Here is an 18,035-nt window from a genome sequence, read left to right on the forward strand (position 1 = left end):
AGGCAGCAGCTCCTTGGATCGGCTGGTGCCATTGGAGAGGCCTGCTTTGCCAGCGTCTCCTGCACAACACACACATGAATAAAGTGGGAATTTCCTTGAGGTTAGAGAAGAAGGTTGCTGGTTGGAATCCAGGACTGGAAATGCCCCCCCCCCCCCCCGTATGTCCTTGAGCAAGGCACCCAAACCCCCGACTGTTCCGGTGGAGCTGCTCAGTGGGAGGCAGTGGAAGACTGTGGTTATACTGGGAAGCTCCCAGTGTGAATGTGTGAAACTGTATGAATGTGAAGCAGAGCGTTAAAGTAAAAGAGTGTGTGTGCTCAGTCAACTTCCCTGCACAACTTCTTTATCTCTTCTAACTGTTATCTACAAAAGATGGAACATACATCAAAAACAAATAAATTAATTTTGGCATTTTGTATATTAAAGTGCACTAAAACATGTCAAAAACACATCAGTCACCATTTGAGTAAACTGACATTGTTGAGATATTTTATTCTTTGGAGTCATAAATGACAGATCATATTCACACAGTTGGAAATTGTATTGAATGTAGACATACCACTTAATTTGACCAATGTAGATCTATCCAAAACTGATTTCATATTGTCATATTAATCAAGAAATGGGTGAGACTACTGCAGCCTTTTGCTACCAAGTGCAATGCATTTTTTTTCTCTTCTATACAAACTGGTCCAAACAATCAATACAATAATCCAATTAAATGCAAAATCTGATTTTAGTGAATTATAATCAATTCAAATTGCACTGAAAATGATTGCAAATTTTCGTCAAGCCAAAATCATGACATGAAAGCGGCACACTCAGTCCAGATGAAGAGAAATTACAGTGACATGTCTTACCATTCATTGCAGTGTCACTTGCTCTGCTGTGCACAACTCTCGTCTCAAGGCTGCAGCTATGGCTGAAGATGTAGATGCTCTAAACGCTCAAGTTTTAGTATTTAACGTGACTGGAGTTAGGGGCGGGGGTTTGTAATGCTAAACTTAGGCCGGCCTCCACTTTCTTTCCCTTCATCTGCCCCCTTCAGAGCAAAGTACAGTACCTACCATGACTCCAGGGCTAAAATAAGGTGCAGAGTAGAGTCCAATAGGATGACACTCACTGGACCATCATGTCCTCTGGACTCATTCAGCTGTGTTGGGCCACTAGCAAGAAAACTGCCACCTCTGCTGGAGAAAATGTCAAATAAAAAGCGATAATAATGAATCCCAATGCAACACTGTCTTGAAATAAACCCACAAAGCATCAACAGATATAATGCCAACATTTAGAATTAGTGCTTTTATCATAGTGAAGTATCCAAATAATGATAGATTTAGTGTCCCAAGCCTGCAAAGAAATAACCTAAAAAAAAAAAAAAAAAATTGTGAGGCATCAATAACATAATCATAACATCAATATCAGGAGCATCTTTCTAATATTGAGTTCCATCCCCTTTTGCACAATCCATATCTCATTTGTGTCAAGGCTTAAAAATCCTTTCATCTGTCAACTACATCCCCATTTCATGACTGAACTTCAATTGAATCTCATTGATTTGAGTTGAAATCAATGTGGGATCAAAGCATTCACCCGGCTTCACCTGATCAGGCAATTTCATGGAAAGAGCAGGTCCAAATGTTTTGTTGACATGGTGTTTGAAACATTAATATATTTCACTATACTGCAGTTTTGTTGCATTTTGTGGTGGTACATTTCAGTGTTAATACCGTATCTTTACTTTTCTTAAACAAAAATGTGCATATATTCAACAAATTCTTGTAATTGTACCACAAATGCTCAATAAATTATATCTGAAGAGACATGGTGTATGAAAGGCAGATAAAAAAAACCCACCTGAAACAAAATTCAAACTGAACAATGTCAGAGTGAATTTTAGAGCTAGGTCAGGCCAGTGTAAACATTGACATACCTTCCATCCTGTGGGAGGATAAACTGTATACATACTGAGGTCTACAAAGGAAAACCGCTGCGTGATGGGGATGGGGGGCAGGAAACAGAGTGCGTGTGTGTGTGTGTGTGTTACAGTAAATGTCTTGAGTTAGAAGAAATTCCAAGAAAACTAATGGAAGTGGTGCTATAATCTGAAATAGAGTGCTTCAGATTATTATGATTATTATGATTATTATTATTTTTTTTTTTTATAGGATAGGACATTAATAAGCTGCTTTTGTGCTACTAAATTAATAGTTTGGGTCATAAATTCCAGAGTGGATGAAGAGGAGAGAGCAGACACAACAAGCAGCAGGTGCCAAAGATGTCATGGCATGTGCAAACCGATGCTACAAGGGCAGAAATTACACAATCGGTATTACAGTTCCTCTTTGTTAATGATACAGTCAGGATCAGTGATACCCTCCCACCCCCTTGTGCCCTTGTGACTGCATGCTCCTGCCTGGCTCTCCCTGTCAGCACAGTGACAGAGGTGAGTGGCTCAGATGGAGGCAAAGCAGCTGAGGTCAGTTCACACCGGATTTGACTTGGCTGCGTTAAAGTGGTCATCGCCGCTAACCCCCCACACCCAAACCCACCCCCCCTCCCTCTCCTGTAGGCAGCACAGCAGATTGAATAACGGATATCAAGTGAAACAAAAAATATATAATATGTTTTCTGGATTCCATTGAAAGCCCACATTGCTAAAAAGCATCTTCCAATTCCTGCGGCAATATTTTATTTAATGTGTATCCCAGCAGATATCAATTGTTCAGTGATGCTCCATATATTGCCAACACATTCCTATATTAAACTATGCAAAAACAGCCGTCTTTCTGCTAGAGAGATTCATAAGAAAGTCAATCTGTGAATCCTTTTTTTAGTATTGCTGTTGTTTCACGTAAACAGTGAGGTATATGACGTATAGTGAGTGTGATGGGAAAGACTGCGTTAAAATATACATGCTTTTTGGAAAATGTCTGAAAGAAAACAAGGCCCTCTGTTGTTAATAAATGTGTATATTTTGTGCAAAAAGACAAGGACTCCTGATAATGGGGGGGGGGGGGCATTCACACTGGTAAAATGGATTAAAAACCATTTGAATCCACATGCCAAAAATCCCCAGCTTGCTACCATGTCTCTCTCCTAATGGAGGTAATGAGTAACACAGGAAATGTGAAGCTTAACTTGCAACTTGAAAATCAATCAACCTCTCAATAACGCAGACAGAACGGCTTGAAAAATCTATAAAATAAACACCCCGGTTTTATCCATTAATTACAACAGGTTGAGCGAGCTATGATTATTGATACAGATCTGTTTCTGAACTGCTGAGCGGGCCGCTTCAAGCCAGCCGGGACAGCGTCCCATTACCTAACTGTTGTTGAGATCAATGGTGAGGTTTGGAAATCATTAGCCGTGATGATGTGAGGATAGACAGATTGATAAGATAGATAGGCATAAAATGGACCTAAAAGAGTTAAGACAATCCAGAGGGTAAGGCATTGACATTTACACTGTGACACCATTTCAGCAATCAAACATTAATCAAATCATTGAATATGAAAGAGAAAAAAATAATAATAATAATAATAATCACATAATTCTAACTCATTTGACTAGGAATAGTTTATTAAAGGTGAGAAAACAAAAAAAGCCACAATCCATTTGTTTAATTGCTTAAAACCTATATACATTATAAATAATTCCACTACATTACAACCATTTGTTTTTCCTAGTCTTGAGTCCTACATATTGAGATGTTACTGTCTGAAGGGCCGGGCAGACGGGGAGCGGTTCAACATGGCCTGTAAACCTAGGATTGGCCGAGTAAAAAGAGTGACACAACTGGAAACATATTTGTTTATTCGCCTATTTGCACTGAATACAACAGCTGGGGTGAGTGGGTGTGTGTCTGGCTGCAAATGTACCAATGACTTGTTATTGTAAGAGGAGGACCGGGAAGTAGCTGGTTGATGTTTCTAGACCTAAAACTCAGGAGAAGCGCTAAGTCTCGTCTGTGCAGCGATAACATTAAAATCCTCAACAGTCACATCATGCAGAGGAGAGAACATGCCTGCTCTGTGGCGTATGGGCCCACGAAACATCCTGGAGCCACACGGTGAAAATCACTTTGTTTTAGTCTGTGATGGCAGGACGTTGCTCTCCCCCTCTGCTCTCCTACTGTAAATAATCTTTTTTCATGTGCTGTGTAATCCAGGCGTTTTGCAGAAGCGCCTCTGGTCCGTCCCTCCTCTGCCAAGCTCATCCGTAAAGCGGGAATCTTTCCCTCAGTTAGACGCTCTCCAGTCTCCCGGGGGTTGAGAGGTTAAACGCTATCCTGGAGATATCCAGTGTGCGGATACTGGGGGTTTGTGTTATGTTCATTGAGTGAGGTACAGTCGTATGCCTGTGTGTGTTCATTCTCAGTCCTAGGCCTTTCTTAGCTGCTAGCTGCCCTGCTGAGGCTCCTGCTGCTGCTGCTGCTGCTGGTGTGAAGTTACTGGGTTTAGGTGGGAGACGGAGGACGCATGCGACACTGGAACCACGTGCAACACCGAGGGAAGACCCGGCACACCACCGCCACACATCGACGCTGCCAGCACCACGATGTTCTCCTCTGCCACCTCCTCCACCTTGACCTCCGCCGTCATCCCCCCGCCTCCCACGCTCCCCCCGGCGGCCTTGCGAGAGCAGTCCAGGCAGATGTAGTCCTCGTTCTCCGCCATTTCGCACGACACGCCCACGCACACCTGGTGGAACCACTCGTCGCAGCCGCCGTCGCACTGCACCCAGTCCACCTAGGGAGGCAGGCGCACACACACACACACACACACACACACACACACACACACACACACACACACACACACACACACCCCATTAAACATGTGATCAGGGTACGCTGAAAAGTCAGGAAAATTATAATAAAACTTAAAACTACATCACTAGGAGGATCAGTTCCTTTATGAACTCATGCAGACTTGCCAACCTTGGATTAAGTTTTGAAGTATTAACTAATTACTTACTAGCACAGGAGTTCAAGCTCAGCATTGGGAAAAACCAGCCAATGACTGGATTTGAGGAGGGAGGAGTAGGGAAATAATGTCTCACAGACATCACACGATTGTTAATCAGCCCAGCTTCATGCCTTGCTATAATTTTTCTTTTGGCGTATTTTAGAGTAACAGTATCAGTGTACTTTGATGTCAAAATGCAGAGCTGTGCGTACAGTTTGGCAAGTCTTCTCATGGCAGCATAGGGCGCTTTATATGAAAGCATCTTTCAAATGGCATATTCCATGTTAAAAACAACAATGACACAAGGGGATTGTGATAATAGGTCAGTGTGCATTTTTCATAATTTCACCATCTGTACTCCACCCACATTGTTGCAAGCCTACCAGTTCCACGGCTCTCATTGGCTGCCAGGTGGATACGTCGGGGAAGGAGACTGGCCACTGGTTAACTCACAGTGCCGTCTCCAAAAAGGGCCACATCGGCCAGCCCTGTTAATACGTTATGTGTAACTCTCTTTAAGGTGTTCCAGTGCTGTTATCAGCTGTTGATATTCAATAAAGTTCCATGATGTTCATTTCAAAAAGTGTTCGTTATTAACTCTGTACTCAGCAAAGAAAAAGCTCTGTCACTCACAGGGAGAGGCCCAGGTATTTTGCACTCCAAGGGCCTGGATTGCAACTTTCTGTGATGAGAACATAAACCGGAACTTGGTGCTTCTCTCAGTGTGGTAGGAGGATACTGAGGAGGTCAAGAGCTGTCTGAGTGACAGGTCAGTCTGAAGACATCATGGTGCTCCCTCCTTACACAGCATGGCACCGAGCCCAACAACCAGCTGCGAGGTGCAACTAATATATTACTGTATGTGCCAGGGGATTTCACAGTTCAGAATGGAACCACATCAGGGCTCTGCACAGTCCAGATGAAGCCAGTATGACTTTCTATGACAAAGTATTAATACGCATTACTATGACGGCGCAAGAGAGGGAAAACAGGAGAAATAATAAAAAATGTAAATAAGTAAGTTTATGCTCTCTTACTTTAATTAAATCCTTATTAACTGAGTAACGAGCATTAAGATAATTTATGTTAAGAACTTGCTAATGCTAACACAAAAGTACAAGACGACAAGCTCTGATGCATGATATATGGATCATGAGCACACAGCGGACTAGTATGGATGAGCATCAAATCAATGTATTTTCATCTGCTTGATGCGAGACATCTCAACCTACGACAGGCCCTACTCCAGTATCCCAGTTTTGATATACAATATATAAAGTTTGAAATCATATTTTGAAATGTGTAAAACATAGAAGATTGAATTTTAAAAGGGTGCACAGCCAGTAGGCCCTCAAAGACCACCTTTGACCTGTGTTAATGACTAAACCGTAGCTGTGTCTATCAATCATCTATGGGTCACCTGTCGTGTCTCTTCTGCTGCAGCACAACCTCTTGACAACACAGACCTCTATGTGGGACGATGGGCTTTCAGTAATCATTGGAATCAGCTCCATTACGGCTAAGGGTGCAAAAATAACACTATTTTTCCCTCGATGCAGATTTTGAGTTGTAAACTTTATGTATCAGGCGATTCAGAACACCATTTTGATCTATTATTTCTACTGAAATAATGGCTTTGACCATTATTTTGGGGTCAAAGGCTGGGAAGAAAACTAATTCCCCTTTCACACACCCAACTGGGGAATATTACTATATTGGTCCCTATATTGGGGGAAAAAACACAAAGTTTCGTACAGGGAAACGTCCCGTGTCACTACCAGACCTGGGACAGACCTGCGTACGCAAGTGCGCTTCCTTAATCATCACTTCTCTATCTGCTGTTTCTTCAAAAGCAGATGTGCTGATATTCAGTGTTGGCAGGTGACATGAGGCTCCTGAAATTGTTCTGTGAACTCAAAGTTGATTATATTTATGTTACAGTAGGTATCATCAGCTTCTCTGTTGTCGCCAATGCAACATCTCAACTTTGTTAACACTAACTAATGTATAGTGCACCTTGTAGTAGTGCCGGAAGAATGTACAACAAGGGTTAAGCACTGAAGTTTCAAACCAGGCGGAGCACAGTTTGACGCGGGTCATTCTGCAGAGTCAACTTGCCCAGGTTGACCCTTTCACACCAATGGTCAACCTGCATATTTCCTGTTTTTTCCACTAGTCTGGGAGAGAACTGCCACAGTGACTGGTATATCCCATAATTAACCAGCTACTTACCACTATTTTACCACCCAGCTAGATTTTTAAAATAGAACAGCGCCTCCAAACGATGGTTGGCTACCTGCCAAGTGGCGAGTAGAGTAGACAACATTACCAGCCGCAGCCATAGGAGTTGGCTGATGGCAAAGTATCAGAGTGATCCCCAATTTTAGAGGAGTAGTAGGAGGAGAACACAGCATTACCATGGGAAGCTGCAAAATGGAGTGCGACACATGCCTACTGAAAAACTTCAACAGTCTGGCTAATACTTCTCAGTCAGAGCAGCTAAAACACAGCACTGGTGTCATGTCACCATTTCTAGCTCCTTCGGATGACAGTCTACTCTTTATTTATTTTTATTTTTACATCCATTTGATGAAGACGTACTATCCTTGACCTCTCCAGAAAGTGTTGAGGGTGAAGCTGCAGAACCTAATCCTGCCCTCTGCTGGCAAAGGCACAGGCTCATTATGGCCTGCAATCAGACATTGAGCCAGACATTATATCGCCATTATCCTCCAAAATGTATTCTTTGCTTATCCAGGGAAGGCTCATGTGGGTGGCAGGCTACTTGGGGAGGCACCCTGAGCGGTGCTACAGTCATCAACTGCTGGTAGGGATTCAGTCTTGCTCAAAGACACTTCAGTAGGGCAGATGCTTGCTGTCAAGGGAGCTTGAACCCTGACCCTCCAGTTCTCCCTACTCACTAAACCCCCTGCTGACTTAAACCCATGTATATCTGTACCAAACTGCTCCAATTACAGGTATTGAACACTAGTTATTATTAGCTAAATGCTGTGAAAGATAACTCACAGTTGCTTGCAACACATCACTGAGCCTGTATCTGTCCTTGCGAATATAAACCCTCACATACATAATTAGAGTTTTATTCAAAACACTGTATGTCCATTTAAAAAAAAAAAATTAGTTACCTTATGTTTATGTTCATATGCCAAATATTGAAAAAAACTACAATATAATCTTATGTAGTAGGTTTCTACTTCACAAGTAAAGTCTTTACTATCCAGAAATAGGTGACCAGTATCCATTTAACCTACTTTCTGGATATCAAATTTTGGATATAATTGTCTTCAATTAAAACAGAAATGGACATGACAGCTTTGACCATGGTCAAGTAGGACTGAAATATTAATTGAAAAACAGCCAAAATTGCAATACTGACTGCTGCAGTTTCCCAATTGCAAGGTGCTACAATAAGCAATATTTTCTATGTTGTGCAGAATCCCTTTGTCTACAAATCAAGTTTGAAGTTTGAGAAAATAATTATATTTAAATAAAACAAATTAAGTCAAGTCTAATTTTTAAGTCTAAAGTGCTAAAAATCAAAATTGTATTTGGGGGAAAAAAGCTGTGCCCACATATCGCAATTAATTTCACAATCGTAATATTCAGCAAAACAATATAATTCACAATATAATTTTTTGTTGATATTGTGGAGGCCGACAGCCAAGTCCTCACCTTGTCCTTGCAGGGTCTCTGGCAGTTCTTGGCTGCACACACGGCGTTCTCATCATTGGAGTCCTCGGCCCCGGACCAGTCGTACTTTGAGGGGATGTCCAGAATCTTCTTCTCCTTCCTCTTCTCCAGCCCCTCCCTAATGGCCTCTGCCTTGGCTGCCGCCTTCTCCTTCCTCTTCCTCTCCTTCTCCTCCTTTGCCAGCCTTTTGGCCAGCTGCTTCATCTCACGGCTCTTGTCCAGGTTGAGTTTGAGCTTCTTCTTCTTGGGTTTGCCCCCCAGGCCCAGCTCCAGGCCGACCCTCTTCAGTTCTTTGGACTTGGCCGGTCGAATGTCTCCCATTCCCGCAGCCCCACCGGCGGCGGCGGCGGCCATCAGCATGTGGTGGTGCTCGGCTCGCTCCAACTTCCTCTTCCTCTTCTTCTCCGAATCCTTCAGCTTGATCTTCAGAGGCTTCTCCATCAGAGAGTCGTCAGGCTGGGGGGGCAGGAGGGCAAGAGGGAGAGGGAATGAGAGAGAGGGAGGAAAGAAAATGAGGAATAGTATTAAAAACAATTTGGGCATTTAGCTGACACTCTTGTACAGAGCAACTTACAGTGAGTGAGCAGCTTCTCAAGGACAAATGGTTGTCGATGGATATAACATTGTCTGTTATGAGGATTGAACTTGGGATATTCTAGTTACAGGATGGTCTCTTAGAATACTAGGCCACCCTGCCACCCTTACAGCATATTCCAGATTAGACAAGTGTATATTAAGCAAAAATACACAGATTTTGGTTTTTGTGGGAGTTTTCCCCTTGTCCACAGTTGAGGATTTAGGGGGTTTTCATTGACTGTTTTCATTATGTGGGCATTGTGAAGCCCTTTGAGACTGTAACAGTGATTAAAGACAAGACAAATAAACTTGACTGGACCAGGTACAGCTAACTGGCTAGTGATGCTATCAATCTCTCTTTATGCCCGTTAACATTGCAAAGTTATCAGTTCTGACCATTTGACAGTCTACATAATATGTCAACATAACTTAGATCATGACAGACTAAAAACACAAAATTTATGTTTACATTTGGCTAACTGCCAATCTAAAAAACACATGGTTTGGAAGAGCTGGGGATGATCAAGTACCTCACAGGTGTGTTTTCTCCTGTTTGACCTGCCTCTCAGTCACTGGAGTAAACTAGAACGACTTATTCAGACCCAAACCCAACATTCAGTCGCTGTCCCAACATTTGCCACGGGGTCCAGCTGCGTGAACGGGTTGCGTAATGGACGGCCTCCCTACCTCCATGACCTGCAGGAATCTCTCCTCGGAGGGGGGGTGCGTGGCCTGCAGGATCCTCCAGATGTGCTGGGTCTCATCCAGGGACACCTCCAGCAGGTCCCCCACCATCATCAGCTCCTCCAGCTGGGCCTTGGCCTGGGGGGACAGCTCAAGCACCGGGGGCTCCAGGCTGCGAGGGACCAGGGGGGTCTTCCTGGGCTGCTTCCTGGGGGTGCCCAAGTCTGAAATATCAATATTTAAATATTTAGAGGAAGAACGGTGACGAATGTAATCACTGGGGATGAGATCAGGAATGCAAAAAAAGACACAAAAAAAAGAAGAAGAATTGTAATCTCTCATAAGAGTTGAAGATGCAAATTCCATTACTGAATAATTTGTGCTGGAATGGTCAGATGACACAGCATAGTAAAGATCAGGGGATAATAGGTAGCATAGGCATCAACAAATTCAACTGACTCAACAAAGGAGCAGAAAAGAGAGAGATGGCAAAAGTGTGTCTTATAGTGGACAAGAATAGTGTGTGAGGTCTTACTCTGGACGCAGGACTTGGAGGCGGAGGAGTAGGCGTGCTCGGCGCAGAAGGACGGCGTGGCGGCCGGCCACATGTGACTGACCACCTCCTCCGACTTAACGGGGATCTCCTCATCACAGAACAGGTAGGGCTTCACCTCACCTGGGTCCTGGGAAAAAAAGACACACACAGACACATGACAACACAGATTAATTCCAGTTGTTCTTGAAAAAAATCTTTCTTTTAATCATGGTAGGTGATCTTGACTCAACATGTGTCTATGTGAACTTGAGGTGGGACAGAGAACACTGTAGTATTGCATTATGGTTCATTTCAGTAAGAAAGGCTATGTTATCGCGCCATGGCAGGGAAAAAAATATATATATTTTTTTTTATCAGGTAAAGTCAACCTCTGTTTTTTGTAAAATAGCCGTGACCATTAAGGTTTTATGGGGAGAAGATCTCACTTTGCATGCACTTCATTTCATTTCAGTCCATATTTGAAATAAAACAAATCAACTATTATTCTCTTACAGCAGAGCTCAACTTTACTGGCCACATGGTGCAACCAGCAACAAATGAATGTTACTGGCCAAGAGGAATAAATTACAGTATGCTTGCACAGTAGACTTTCATGAACCATAGTGCAACTTGTTGCATATGGATAGTTTACATAAGGGGTAGTGTATGGAACATTATGGTCAGTTTTTAAGACAGGCAAATAAAATCCATCATTCAATCATTTAGTAACTTTAGTTGTTTTGAGAAATTTTCACCTTCTCTCCCTTTTCTCCTCTTCTTGGCCATCTCAAACATGCACACAATGTCTGAACTATACCACCAAACCCCTTGAATGTATAAATTCTCTGCTTTGGTCAGAGGTCAGAGCCCAGGGTGAGCTACAGCGCCCCTGCAGCTAGTAGATTCAATGTCTTGCTCAAAGACACTTCAGCAGCATGCATGCATGCTGACAAGGGGCTTGAACTGCATCACCAATTTAAATCAGACCTTTGTCTCACGTACCTTCATATCGTAGCCGTACGTCTCCCTGATGTCCTCGTCTGAGTCCGTCTCCTCGTCGTCGTAGTCCAAAGACTGCCGAGGCGATGTAGCCCTGCTGAAACCTGACTGCTGGAACGTCTGGATGTGACCCTGAGGAGGAGAGACACACACACACACACACACACACACATAAGCACACACATGTTCAGTGTTTCCTTAACATTTATTTAGCTCTAGTTGTAAAACTGGGTCCATCGCTAGAAAAATATACACAGAATAAAAATTAATCTCCTGGCTTTTTTGCTCAGTCCACCTCCCAAAAAAAATACAATTACAACACAATTATATATGTCATATCAGCTGACACTGAATGTCATGGATAATAAAGTGCTCTTATAAAGGTCCCATTGTAATGTTGTCAAACTTTTACAAGACAAAAACCAATAACTCAAAGCCAGCTGAGTCTTCCAGTCTTTGATTCCCAAGTTCTTACTGATGCTATTCAGTCTTAGAATAACAAGGAACAGCATAAGATCTTTAAAGATGGTGGTCCATAGTACCTGCAGGTCAGGGTTGGCGGCAGCTTTCTGTAGCTCTGCGTTGATGATCTTCTCGGTTTTCTCCCTAGCAGCCTGCTCTACCATGCGCTGGCTCAACACAGACAGCTTGGCCAGGGCTGAAGACAGCTCCTCAGTGGCCAGGGCCTGCCGCGCTCGGTCCTGGCAAGACAGACAGACAGACCGGTGGAAGGTTGAATACATCAAAAGCAAACCATGAAAATCAAAAGAAGCGCTGAACCTAGAAGCCTTTTTCTACTTTTGGGTGTCTAAAGATGACTTGCGGTATCATATGATTAATATTATATCCATGCGTACCTGCCAGCCCATGGCCCTCTCTGTCAGACACTGGAGGGCCTCTCCTTCTGGCAGACGCACCGGCAGCTTCTGCAGCGACACCAGCAGCGACAGGATGGTCTCTAGTCTCGGCCGCCTCGAGCGCTGGCACAGCGGACACAGGAACTTGGAATCTTTGCTGTTGCTCTGCCAGCCCACGCCCACCTTCTTCTGAGAGCCCGTCTTCGGCAGCGGCACGCAAGCTCCGTGGAACCAGTCTTTACACAGCTCGCACTGCAGCATGAAACCGCTGGCCGTCTTGCGACACAGGCAGAACTTGACCTCCTCGATGCGGTCGGCCATGGCCATCTTGGCTAAGTTGGCGGCACGGAGCGAGTGGATGGCCTCCACCTCTTTCTGCTCCTTGGCTTTGAAGGCCGCCACGACAGTGGCGGGCTCTCGCACCTCCTCCAGGCTCTCGTCCAGGTCGCTCAGGGTGTCGGGGTCGAAGCCTCCCCTCTCCTTCTCCAGGAGCTCCTTGACGCGCTTCCGCTTGCTCTTGCTGTTGCCGTAGACCCCGATGTCAACGCGTGGACTGAGAACCTGAGGGAGAGACACAGCACACATTACAGGTTACAATACAGATTATTAGAGAAGATCACCACACTCACGACTATTGAATGCGCTAAGGTGCCAGAAGATCGAAGAACAGTATTAAGGAAGAAGGTTCTGCACACTTCGATCCATGCAAGTTTCTTTAATAAATCAAGTGCCAAGCTTTCGGTGCTTTGCCCTGATGAAGGTCTTGTGACCGAAAGTTTGGCACTTGATTTATTAAAGAAACATGGATCTAAGTGTGCAGAACCTCCTTCCTTAATACAATACAGATTATAAAAAAGGATATGAAAAGTCAAAAATATTCATCCTGCCTCCAGGCAAGTATTAATCTGCCCCGTCTGTACATGACTGAATCACCCGACCTTGCTTGAAACCAGTGGTCTAGAGACCATGTGTGATTGAGGGACTCCACTGCAATTAGATTACATAATTTGTACAAGATGGAGCGTCTTAGGCCTGTATAAGAAGTTTGAATTTTCACTGATGAACAGTCTTTTATTGCACTCTAGCGAGCCACTGACTCATTGTCGTCGTCTGTCTGGTCTTATCAACTGATGTTTGTCCATATGGTATACTGTATGTAGTGGCTATATGTTATGTGTGTTTTTGGGCTTTTTCATTTTGCATGTTTATTTTAAACCCGGTCTGCAAATCAAATTTCCCCTCACAAGACAATAAAGTCTGCACTGGAAACTGAAAAATTTGCACAGCATCAAATCACCTCCAACTACTTGACAGTCTAGACATGAAGTCCCACCTGGAGCAGTGTGTACGTGGAGTTCTTCTTGAGGAAGGTGCGGGCGGTCCTCTCCCTCCAGGCTCGGGCCGAGGCCACCTGAGACTCCACCTGGGCCAGCGGGTCTAGCCGGACGGGGATGGAGCGACCCCGGGCCAGTAGGCTCTCCAGCTGCTCCAGATAGGCGTAGCTACTGCCATTCTGTGTGGGATGGAAACACAGAGGGAGAGTCGTTAGAGACATTTTAGCTGATGCCCTTATCCAGAGCAATGTACAATGAGGGAGCAGGTACAGGTTATTCTGGTTAGAAGGCCTCCTTAACCACTAAGCCACATTGCTGTATTCGCAATGTGCATACTGATTGCTTTATGCTCTTACACACATACAACGACAGTCAGTACCTGGATGGCCTCCACCTTGGCGGTCCACTCCTTGGCCTTGTGCAGGGCCTCTCTGAGGGCCAGGACGTTGGGTAGGTAGGCTGGGATGTTCCTGGCCTCCAACACAATGCTCTCCAAGGTCACCATGCTGTGGCGTGGCCTGGAGGGGGACAGACAGGAATGGGATGATACAGAAGGATTAAATTAATAAAGACTTTCATCTTCTCTTTAGGCAGTAGCACCTGTTGAGGTTGAAATTTGTTGGATATAAAAGACTAGTGTCTAATGCGGTTCCTTCAATGATTAACCATATTTATTGATCTTTTTCACATCTGTTCCTTTGAAATGCAAGTAAGCTTTTCCTTCCATTCTTTCATAGCCATTTGAGGTCTGTTGTTTATTAGTATATTTGGGATTTTTGCACTGTAAGGTGGTGTAAACATCCCTATCTATCTATCTCTGTGTGATTTCATGTGCATATGTGTGTAACCTCACCTGGCCTGCAGGCAGGCACGGGCCTTGTCCTCCCATCTCTCTGAGACAGTGAGGATCTCCTGCAGTTCGGCCATGGCCTTCTCCACAGCGTGGTGGGGGGCCAGGCCCACCCCAGAGTCTATCAGCCTCTTCATCAGCTCCAGGGTGACGCGGTGGGGCTCGGCCAGGGTGACGCGCACCTTGGATGTGACATGGATGGAATTAAAACACTTAAAACACTACTTGAAACTTTCTGTACTGGGCGAACCCTTTGGTAATCATCATCTCAATTCCTTTATTTAACATCTCAATTCCTCTATTTCCTCTTTACATTCATTCAGCTGTGGTCCTCCACAACTAGAAATATGTAAAAACAGTAACAACTCATGTAGCCTTATAGCTCTGCAAAAACAAAAAAAATTGGGTCTTAGAAATAAAATCACCCCATCACCAGGATAATAGTGTGAGGCTCAAACCCCAGGGAGTTGTTACAATAGGCCACAACTACAACAACTCACCAAACCACAAACACACACACTGACTGCAAATCTAGTAGGGTCCCACCTCGTCAAGCCAGCGGGCCTGCTGGAGCTCCTGTTTGAGTCGGGGCAGCTCAGGCAGCTCCACGTCCAGACCGCTGCCCAGGTCCAACAGGGCCTGCAGCTTGGAGGAGTCCGGCATCTCGTCTGCCAGCGCCACCTGGGCTCGCTCATGGAAGTCCTCCACATTCTCCAGTAACTCCTGGAGACATGGGAGAGAACAGAGAGAAAGAGTGGGAGGAAGAGAAGAGGGAGGAAGGGGTGTGGTGGAAGAAGTAGTTTATCGATATAGATGGAGGGAGAGGGGGGATTTTTGAGAGGAGGAAGAGGGAAGAGACGCAGAGAGAAATGAAGAGGGTGGAGAGAAAGAAAAATAAATTATAATCGATAGGTCACTGCCATGAACTGCATCAGGCTTGAAATTATTACACCCAAGACTTGGTTTGACAGCTAAATATCTGGGTGAGCATGCAGGTATTAGAGGGGACTGACCTTGACTTGTCGGGCCTGGCTGATGATGCATGGCAGCCTGAAGAGCTGCTCCACGAAGGCCTTGAGCTCGTCCACCGTCAGCTTGTTACGGCTCCGGCTGCTCTCCGAACGCAGTCGGCTGCTGGAAAACGCAAAGGGAAAAACACTGGGGATTTAGTTCACCGTTGAACCTGAGCAGTCAGAATATTGATTTTCAAATGGACAAATGTTTTCAGGTGTGTGTCTACGCTGGGTGGGCAATTGATTGATTGTGCCTGCTTGTTTGTGTGTGTGATCAATCAGTACATTGCTTTTCAATTGGATTAATTTGAATGTGTGTATCCATGTCCACTGACCTGTGCCTCTGCTTGCGGCTGAGCAGCAGCTGGGCTACAGAGGAGCAGGTCTCGGCCTCTTTGACCATCTCCCTGAGGCGCCGGAACAGAGCGTTCTCTGGATACTTCCTGTCCTCGGCATCCTCCAGCAAAACCTTCAGCTCAATCAGGTCTGTGAGAGAGACACACACAGAGAGACAATGAAGGAGAGAATCGCAGGAATCTCAGCAATACACCACCACAGAACCAAACCAGCAAAGTTGATGTACATAGTTTAAATATTTTGTATTGTTGCAAAAGTGTTACATAAATAGTAATCATCGCCTGCCTTTCTTGTTCTTCTGGTCTGCAGCCAAGGCCTCGGTGACCCTTTTGGCCCATGTGTCATAGGACTGAGCCCGTGTCTTGACCCCGTACAGCATGGACGGGAACTCCTCCAGATCATAGCGGTACCTGGAACATACCATGGAAAAATCTACATCAGAATACGGTTTATGTTGACCTGAGATATGTACAGAGATGTGATCAAGTGAATGCAGAGCATCAGGAGAAACTGGTAAGTTTTGGATGATTTTTATTTGGTACAAATGAGAGCATTTGTGTCAAAAAAGGGGGATTACACAAGAAGGAAGTAACAAAAAATAAATAAAAATAAATAAAAGGTACCTTTATGTAAGTAATACAGCATTTTGATAATTGTAACTAGAACGCTCAACGCCAAGATCTGCATCTATCATGGGTTACACTGGTTTCACATAGGCTATGCATTACAGCAGACGGGTCTATGCCACATTATGGGCTTAAGTTGCAGAGACCCATTTAGAAATGCTTCCCATTTTATGGAAGAGCAAAAAAAATCCTTTTGATATGATCAGACTTTATCTTTAATGACCATCAAGCCATTCTGCTGTTAAAAATGTGAAAATCAGCGTGAATTAGATGCACTTTGTTGGATTAGATGTACTTTAATGCAACCCAAGTGGAAAGTTCACTCATAATACAGCGGCCTACCAGTGAAAGCACCAAAAGAATTATGAGCGGTGCCCAAAAACAAGGCTTCTCACCGGAGACACTTGTTGCCCAGCGGACAGTCACAGAGATCCGCTGCGTGGTGGAGACAGACCAGCCGGTCAGGGCTGCAGGAACAGGTGAGTGCAGACAGGAAACAGGTCGTCTTACACTTGTGACACTGGCGCTCGTCGTCAGGGACCAACTCAAACACTTCCTGCTCCGAGGACAGCACCCCCTGTAAGTAAGGAAGAAGAACTAATTAATAACTAATTTCTTTCATGCCATAACATCTACACATACTGTGAAATATATGTGGCTTGCCATTTGAAAGGGATTTGAAAGATTAAGCACTAGTAAAGGATGTGTATCAAAAACTAACATGTATCTTTCAATGGATATCTCTAGAAGTTTTGTAGTCCACGGTGAGGTTAAATCCATGTGTGATCCATGAATTTCAAAGCTGAACTAAAAGGTATTTCTTCTGATCACTGGTATCTTTAAACATGAAATGATAAAAAAAAAAAAGGACTTCCTCTCACCATTTCTTGGACAGCTTGTCTGAGGCGCGTCTCCTCCTCCATCGTCTCTCCCATCTCCTTGAAGACGGCAGCAGCCAGCTCCACGTCCAGGCTCTCTGGATCGGCGGCCATCTTGCACAGCAGCTCCTCGTGGGAGAAGACGCAGTAGCGGTGGAGGCGGCGGTAGTGGGCCACGCACTGACGGCCCATAGGTAACTGAGGAAGGGCATGAATGAAGGATGGACAGACAAATTTACAGAAAGAACATAAGAAATGTTCATCCTGAGTGGTGAGGTTCAATTCAATTTAAAGACCCCATGAAACGGCATCTTTACTTTCTTGATTTGATGGATTTCCTGTCCTGAGGCGGGACATAACGCAGTGAGGGATCATTCAAAGCCTAAACAAATGAAATATCAGTCAGGGAGAGAAGGGCTTTATTTGATGGGAGAGGTGGGAATGTTCAAAAATCTGTGATGTTTTAGTGGTTGGAATTCATATTTACGCCTACTGGTGCAGCATGAGGTCACCATTAAAGATACTCTGTTTTACAGGGAGTAAAAGTAATGGGAGGTCATTTCATGGGGACTTTAATCTTCAGTGACAGGATACAAATTAAGTGCCTTCTTGGGACAACGCAAAAAGCAGAAAATAGCAGGG

The 18,035-nt window shown here is 44.4% G+C and overlaps 1 protein-coding gene across 1 annotated transcript in view; it reads right to left on the reverse strand.

Moving 5' to 3' along the window:
* Positions 1–3,098: 3,098 nt before the first annotated feature.
* The window catches only part of kdm5a (lysine demethylase 5A), a 28,004-nt gene continuing 13,067 nt past the window's right edge, over positions 3,099–18,035 (reverse strand). Inside the window, exons 14-29 of the mRNA XM_071512127.1 lie at positions 17,397–17,591; positions 16,911–17,092; positions 16,175–16,299; positions 15,868–16,018; positions 15,533–15,653; positions 15,066–15,242; positions 14,523–14,701; positions 14,049–14,187; positions 13,669–13,848; positions 12,336–12,896; positions 12,021–12,179; positions 11,482–11,610; positions 10,480–10,627; positions 9,948–10,168; positions 8,667–9,140; positions 3,099–4,754 (exon numbers count right to left, since the gene is read on the reverse strand). Of these exons, the coding sequence (XP_071368228.1) occupies positions 4,404–4,754; positions 8,667–9,140; positions 9,948–10,168; positions 10,480–10,627; positions 11,482–11,610; positions 12,021–12,179; positions 12,336–12,896; positions 13,669–13,848; positions 14,049–14,187; positions 14,523–14,701; positions 15,066–15,242; positions 15,533–15,653; positions 15,868–16,018; positions 16,175–16,299; positions 16,911–17,092; positions 17,397–17,591 (3,492 nt within the window). The 3' untranslated portion in view covers positions 3,099–4,403. The remainder of the gene's footprint in view (positions 4,755–8,666; positions 9,141–9,947; positions 10,169–10,479; positions 10,628–11,481; positions 11,611–12,020; positions 12,180–12,335; positions 12,897–13,668; positions 13,849–14,048; positions 14,188–14,522; positions 14,702–15,065; positions 15,243–15,532; positions 15,654–15,867; positions 16,019–16,174; positions 16,300–16,910; positions 17,093–17,396; positions 17,592–18,035) is intronic.

The sequence above is a fragment of the Centroberyx affinis genome, unplaced genomic scaffold (assembly GCF_046629955.1).
Source record: "Centroberyx affinis isolate AG114_WGS23_722 - 3 ecotype Tasmania unplaced genomic scaffold, CSIRO-AGI_Caff_v1 ptg006103l_1, whole genome shotgun sequence".
NCBI classification, from domain to species: Eukaryota; Metazoa; Chordata; class Actinopteri; order Beryciformes; family Berycidae; genus Centroberyx; species Centroberyx affinis.